The following is a 7,668-nucleotide window of genomic DNA, read 5'->3' as shown; positions in this document are numbered from 1 at the left end:
GAGCAGCGCGAGCGCGTCGGCCGTGGCGTCGGCGTACATGAGACCCGAAGATATGCCGAACAAACACGATCGCGAGACGAACGCGCCCGCTATGCAATTTGTCGTCCCCGAGTCTCAAGATAAAACGGCTCAGAGTCACGAACCCAACCCGAACATACACGAGCGGCAGCCGAGCGCGTCGCAAGTCGCAGCGGGACCTCAAGGTCAAGCGTCGAACTGTAACGCGGTGAAGCCGAAAATTCACCGAGCGAGAGCCGAACCGAGCCGAGCAGGAGTCGCATGGACATACGGTCGCGATGAATGCACAATTGCATCAAAAATCGTTTGCCGATGTCGCACAAGACGGAACATGGAAATCTAAAACTGTGCCTGAGATGGAATGGATACAGGTACAGAGAAAAAGATACCGGAATAGATTTGTGGGGAACAGAGGAAAAGCAATTGTTACGCCGGATTCTAATTTCAAGGCGGCAGAAATAAAAATTCCAATATATATTTATAATGTTGCGAAGGCTGTGACCGTGTGTAGCATAACCGAGTATATTCAAAATAAGGCGAATATTGAAGTTACCATGGAAAAAATGAATATGACAGTTGCAAAAGATTATGATTCATACAAAATATTTATACCTAGAAATAAATTGGACATTTTTATGGAACATGATTTTTGGCCGGAGGGTATAGCTTTTCGTCGTTTTGTAGATTTTAAATGGCGAACAAATGGCAGACATAACAAATTGAATTTAAACTTAAATAATCATAATGAATGTAGCCAAGTTAATTAGTATTAATTGTAAAGTGGTGAGCCGATCGAAAGAATGTGTCAGGCGAATTTGTAACTCAGCGGATGTCATAGCCTTGCAAGAGACATGGCTCCCACCGCATGATATCCCTTGCTTGGGTAGTATAGACGACAGTTTTGCATACACCGGCAAGTCAGCAGTGGATACTTCGGCCGGTATACTAAGAGGCAGGCCATATGGGGGTGTGGCTTTACTTTGGAAGAAGGACGTGTTCCCAATAGCAACAGTCATCGAGTGTACCAGTGTGCGTTTATGTGCGGTGAAATTAGGCATAAATAATCGCTCTTTACTAGTATTTTCTGTATACATGCCTACAAACTCTATTAATAATTTATTAGAATTCACCGAAACTTTGTGCGAAATTAATGCAATTATCGAAAACAACAGTGTAGAGTCAGTGTACATGTTGGGGGACTTTAATGCCCACCCGGGTGAGCTATTTTATAATGAACTAAGTAGTTTTTGCATTGAACAGAGGTGGTCATGCGCGGATATAGAACTATTGCCACCAGAGTCGTATACGTTTGTCAGCGACGCGCACGGTTCGCAAAGATGGCTCGACCACTGCGTGCTGACGAGTGCCGCGCGGCTCTCTGTGTTAAATATTTCAATTTTGTATGATATTTATTGGTCAGACCATTACCCTATCCTTATGGAGTGCAATTTAGATTTAGTTAAAGCCAAAGTTGTTTCAATTAGTCATAGTAAAAACAAGGTTATATGGGGAGACAGGGACACTAGTCAAATTAAGAAATATATTAATATATGTAACTCACAGCTTAAGTTTATTGATTTTCCTGAGCAATGTAGTGAGTGTGCAGATAGATTTTGTGATAACGTTAACCATAGAGTAATATTAGATAAAATGTACAATGATTTAGTTACAGTACTGACAGAAGCTTCAAAAGCGAGTAAACAATGTTGTAAAATACACAAGCGTAAAAAGTATGTCACAGGATGGAACAAACATGTCAGAGATAGTCACGTTATTGCCAGGCGTTGTTACATAGATTGGTTAGTTAGTGGGAAACCGACTTCGGGAGAAAAATATAATGATATGTGTAATTCTAGAATTATATTTAAACAGAAATTAAAATGGTGTCAAAATAATGAACAACAGATTTAAATGGATAGAATTGCAGATCAACATAACAAGAAAGATTTTAAAAATTTTTGGAAGAATACAAATAGCTTAAATCCGAAGCCTGGCCATCCCGTGAGTGTTTCTGGCATTCATGAACCAACTAAAATAGCTGAAGCGTTTCGTTTTCAATTAAAGATAGACTCCTTGTCTCCTACAGACACTCACAAGGACGTAAAGAGATGTAAAAGTGCGGAGTCGGATGTCGCTGTCAGGTTCACTAATAAGCAGGTGAAGAATGTTATCCGAGGTATGGTCAAAGGCAAGTCACCAGGTCATGATGGTCTAAGTATAGAACATCTAAAGTACGCAGGAGCTCATTTACCGCGGATTTTAACAATGTTTTTTAATCTCTGTATTAGCCATTCATACATACCGGATCGGTTAATGCATACAGTTGTAATTCCCATAATTAAAAACAGGAGTGGAGATGCCTCGGATATATCAAATTACAGGCCGATATCTTTAGCCACAATAGTGGCCAAAGTATTGGACAGTCTGCTTGACCAGCACTTGAATAAACATATCAACCTCCACGACCAACAATTTGGCTTCCGGACAGGTTTGTCAACAGAGAGTGCTATCATGTGCCTCAAGGAGACTGTTCAGTACTACGTGACCAGAAAGACGCCGGTGTATGCTTGCTTTTTGGACCTTTCAAGGGCGTTCGACCTCGTTTCTTACAGAAAGTTATGGGAAAAGTTGGAAGATGAAACGTTTTGTAACCAGGAGGTTGTGTCTTTATTGAAACATTGGTACAACAATCAAACTAATGTAGTGAAATGGGCTGGAGCGTCATCAGCAGTGTACAGGTTGAATTTTGGAGTGAGACAGGGTGGCCTGACCTCACCCAGACTCTTCAACCTGTATATGAACGGACTTATTGGTGAGCTCAACAGTACCGGCGTCGGATGTCACATAGACGGTGTTTGTGTTAACAACATAAGCTACGCAGACGACATGGTGCTGTTGAGCCCTTCAATGGCAGCCTTAAAAAAGTTAGTTAGAATATGTGAAGTGTATGCGGAGGCTCATGGACTGAAATACAATTCGAGAAAGAGTGAGATTATGATATTTAAGGCTAGCAACAAAAGTTATGCAACAGTTCCTGTCACCTTAAGTGGTAGCGAGTTGAAGCAAGTCTCGAATTTCAAGTATCTCGGTCACTGGGTCTCCGAGGACTTGAAGGATGATAAAGACTTGGAGAGGGAACGTAGGGCGCTGGCGGTCAGAAGCAATATGTTGGCCCGCAGGTTTCGGCGATGCAGTGATTCGGTAAAAGTGACTTTGTTTAAAGCCTATTGCCAGTCATTGTATACGTGTTCTCTGCGGGTAAACTATACGCGGATGACGTACAACGCCCTGCGTGTACAACAATACATTTAGGACGCTGCTCAGGTTGCCGCGGTTCTGCAGTGCCTCGGGCATGTTTGCTGACGCGCACACTGATGGTTTTAATGCCATCATCAGAAAACGCAGTGCTTCACTTCTTCACCGAGTGCGGACTAGCACCAACAGCGTCCTAAATGTATTGACTAATAGGTGGGACTCTCAGTTGCTTAGACACTGGTTAAGCCTTCACACTGTGTTGTAATTTGTATTTTATTTTATTTCTTTGATGTTTTATGTTACCTACTTTTTATATGGACTTGGTCTGAAATAAAGATTTATTATTATTATTATTATTATTATTATTATTATTATTTCAAACATTAATATAACTCAAGCGTTCACACTCTGTAAATTATAAGTTCGTTATTAATCTCAATAGTTAAGTACCTACATACTATGTTAATTTTACAGAATAATGATCACTAACTCTAAGCTTATTTAGTTAAGAAACATATCTTACTCACAGGCCGTTTTACAACACTATTCTTACATTTAATAGATACAACTCGAGAAAGAATATCTGGACCAACATGTTTATGAATTACTCTTCCTAATATCCATTTACAAGGTGGGATATTATCATCTTTTAAAACAACTATGTCATCGATTTCTGGCTCAAGTTGCTTTGTATTCCATTTGTATATTTTATTAAGATGAACTAAGTATTCTTTATACCATCTTTTCCAAAAATCGTTGACCATTTTTTGTACTAATCTCCAACGTTCAAGATTAGCGATATTTTCACAAGGTGTATAACTTTCATCCGATAGATTTCATAAAGATTCGCCAATCAGGAAGTGCCCGGGTGTCAGAGGGAGAGGGTCGTTGGGGTTATCACTTAAAACCGAAATAGGTCGTGAGTTTAAACAACATTCAATCTGTGCTAACACCGTAGAAAGTTCCTCGTAAGTGAGTGTACTGTTACCCATTACCTTTGTGATATGTGTCTTAGTACTTCCTATCCCAGCCTCCCACAAACCCCCAAAATTAGGCGCATGTGGAGGAATAAAGTGCCATGTAGTCCGCTCTAAAGTTAACAACTTTGCTATCTCACTAGGAAAAGACGACTTGGCCTTATCAAACATCTCTTTAAGCTGTTTGTCTGCTCCTACAAAATTAGTGCCGTTATCACTGTAGAGATCTTGACAGTGACCTCGTCTGGCTGTGAAACGTCTGAAAGCAGCTATAAACCCTTTACTGGTCAGATCTGTGACTGCCTCCAGGTGTATAGCGCGGGTTACTATACAAATGAACAGACAAATATAACCTTTGTAGGATTTAGCTCCTCTGCCTTCCTCGACTATTCTAATATAAACTGCTGCAGCGTATTCTGCCTGCGAAGCATCTGCGAAGACGTGCAGCTCGATTGTAGATGTGTTGAAACATTGTAACCACCTCGGTATGAAAACACTTTTAATGTGAGCTAGATTATCTCTGAACTGGAGCCATTCTGACGTCAGCTCTTCGCTTATGGTGTCGTCCCATCCTAGTCCCATTTTCCATAACTTCTGTATCATAAATTTTGCTATGACAACAACAGGAGCTATCCAGCCCAGAGGATCATATAATTTAGCAACATCAGAAAGAACACGTCGTTTAGTAATCGGCTCCTTTGTTTCTGGTAAGTTGAGGGAATACACAAAATTGTCTGTCTCTCGATTCCAATTAACTCCTAGGACTTTAACTAAACTATTCACTTTAAGGGGCAGCTCATGATCATCTCTTTTATTTATACCCATATATTTGAGTACGTTTTCATTATTACTGCTCCACTTTTGTAACTCGAAGCCTCCCAAGTTCAGTAGTTTGTTCATGTCTTTGTAAATACTAATAGCTTCATCTTCCGTCTCGCTTCCTGTCAATAAATCGTCCATATAAAAATCAGTTTTTGTTATTTTACTTGCAGCTGGAAATTTTGTTTTCTCATCATCTGCTAATCTCTGTAATGTTTTCACAGCAAGATACGATGCGCATGCGGTACCAAAAGTCAATCTCACTAGTTTATATTGTTTAACTTGCTCACTCGTCGTTGGTCTCCATAGTAACCTTTGATAATCTGTATCTTCTTCTGCTACTCGCACCATTCTATACATTTTTATAATATCTGCCGTCATACAGATTCTATGTGTCCTCCATCTCATCAGTATGTGACGTAAATCTTGCTGCAGCTTAGGACCCACAAGCATATTGTCGTTCAAAGAAACATGGTTAGTACCATAACACGAAGCATCAAAGACTACTCGAAGTTTTGTTGTATCCTTATCTTCTCTTATAACGCCATGGTGAGGTAAATACACTGCTTTAGAATTATTGATATCCTTAGGCTCCACTTTAATCATGTGATTTAAATCAATGTATTCTTCCAAAACCTTGCTGTATTCTTCATGATATTTACTATTTTTAGCGAATTTCTTCTTTAGTAACTCAAACCTTTTTGCAGCTATTTCCTTCAATCCATTAGGTTGACCTTCTGGGTAATGGTCTTTGAATGGTAATCTTACCACATATCTTCCTTCCTTGTCTCTGGTCGTTGTAGCTTCGTAATACTCTTCACATCTTTCTTCTTCCTTTGACAATCTTTTCTGTATGATATTTGGCTCGTTCTCTAGCTCCCAAAATAACTTAAGCATTTCATCTTCTTTCAGCTGAACATGCAAACTCAAAAAATTCTTCAGTGCTGAATTGCAATCTCGTGACATCCTTCCTGATAAAACCCAACCTAGCATTGTGTTTTGTGCTAAAAGATTACTTAAAGGATGTTTGATAACGCCGTCTATCAAGACGTCGCTGTACACCTCGGCTCCAAGGAGAATGTCTATTCTCCCTGGTGTTGCAAATCCTGGGTCAGCTAGCTCTAAATCTTTCAAGTCTGACCACTCAGGAATACCTAGATTAGTGGTGGGTAGTATTGTTGTTAGTGAACGCAATACATATGCCTCCACACTTACCGACGCATTGGGATTGTGACATGATTTAACGCACAGTATAACTTTATGTTTGATTTTTGTTTGTCTCTCTCCCACACCTGACACCCAACCACTCACTGATTTACGATTAAGATTCAACAATTGTACTGTTGCCTCTGTAACAAACGAAGCTTGTGACCCTTGGTCTAACAAAGCTCTCACAACGTATTTGCAACCATTCCTACTATTTACTAAAACATTAGCAGTAGCTAATAGGACACTGTTTGATTGTATATGTTCACTAGAAAAGTTGGTTACAATTTGCTCATTATTAGATACATAATTAGACGTACCTGTAGATTTGTCGTTCGCTATACCTGAACTTGAAGTTTCACCTTGCTTTGGTTTCTCGATGTACTGTCCTCTCTCGAAGTGCAGAAGAGTATGATGACGCCGTCCACATTTTCTGCAATACGACGACTGTCGACACTTGCTCACGGAGTGTGAAGGCGCCAAGCAATTGAAGCATAGTTTCTTCGTCTGCACAAATTCTTGCCGTTCTTTTAGTGCTTTTTCTCCAAATTTCTTACAAGAATAGATGTAATGTTCACCATCACACAAGGCACATTTTGCTTCGGGCCCTTTTCCGCCGCTGCTGCTGGTAACATTTGAATGGAAAAACTTAGGTTTCGCTACTGATTTGGGTTGCACTGTTTTAATTTTAGTACTCTCTATCATATCTAAAGCTCTGAACCTCGCTTCTAGAAATGCTTGCAATTCCGACCAACAGGGTATGTCGTTATTACAGGTTATACTAATTTGTTGTTCCCACAATTTTATTGTTTCAGCATCCAACTTCGACACAACTAAATAGTTAATTACCATATCCCAGGTATCAGTCTGCACACCCATGTTTTTCAAAACTTTCAAACAAGTTGAAGTTGTGTCTACTAGTTGTTTGATTAAAGTAGCCGATTCCAATGGCACAGGTTTTTGCGTAAACAAAGTCTTCAAAATTGCGTTGCTGTTAAATCTCGTATTATTGTAACGTTTTATTAATTGGTTCCAAGCTTCATCATAGTTTGTATCCGTTATAGAAAAGTTTCGTAATAGTACCTCAGGTTCTCCAGATAAATTGCTTTTAAGGTAATGCAGCTTCTGTACTCGTGACAGATGTCCATTGTCATGGATTAGAGTACGGAACAGGTCGTAAAACGGTTGCCACTCCTCGTACTTCCCGGTAAATGTAGGTATCCGTATATTTGGCAACCTTATTCCGCGATTCTTGAACTCTAGTATGTCGACGTCGCTTGCTGCGGAGGATTGAGATAAGGCGGGTTGAAATTTTGATTCTTCCAAAAACGGCTGAAGGGCTTCTCTTAAAGTTGATCTATAGTTGATGTATATTTCTTCAAATTGCTCGTAA

The 7,668-nt window shown here is 39.8% G+C and overlaps 2 protein-coding genes across 2 annotated transcripts; one reads left to right on the top strand and one right to left on the bottom strand.

Moving 5' to 3' along the window:
• Positions 1 to 37: 37 nt before the first annotated feature.
• Positions 38 to 3,762, top strand: LOC113507447. Its single transcript, XM_026890301.1, has 5 exons — positions 38 to 218; positions 845 to 1,039; positions 2,105 to 2,249; positions 2,367 to 2,871; positions 3,748 to 3,762. The coding sequence occupies exons 1-5, from the start codon at positions 38 to 40 to the stop codon at positions 3,760 to 3,762; spliced, it is 1,041 nt and encodes a 346-aa protein (XP_026746102.1).
• On the bottom strand, positions 3,690 to 7,143 carry LOC113507448. The gene is made up of 2 exons (XM_026890302.1): positions 6,224 to 7,143; positions 3,690 to 6,184 (listed from the first exon to the last, which is right to left on the bottom strand). The coding sequence occupies exons 1-2, from the start codon at positions 7,125 to 7,127 to the stop codon at positions 4,110 to 4,112; spliced, it is 2,979 nt and encodes a 992-aa protein (XP_026746103.1). The 5' UTR covers positions 7,128 to 7,143; the 3' UTR covers positions 3,690 to 4,109.
• Positions 7,144 to 7,668: the final 525 nt, after the last annotated feature.

Source organism: Trichoplusia ni, unplaced genomic scaffold, assembly GCF_003590095.1.
Source record: "Trichoplusia ni isolate ovarian cell line Hi5 unplaced genomic scaffold, tn1 tig00002139, whole genome shotgun sequence".
Lineage (NCBI taxonomy): Eukaryota > Metazoa > Arthropoda > Insecta > Lepidoptera > Noctuidae > Trichoplusia > Trichoplusia ni.
The sequence above is the reverse complement of the archived record's forward strand: the minus strand, read 5'-3'. Positions and strand labels throughout refer to the sequence as shown.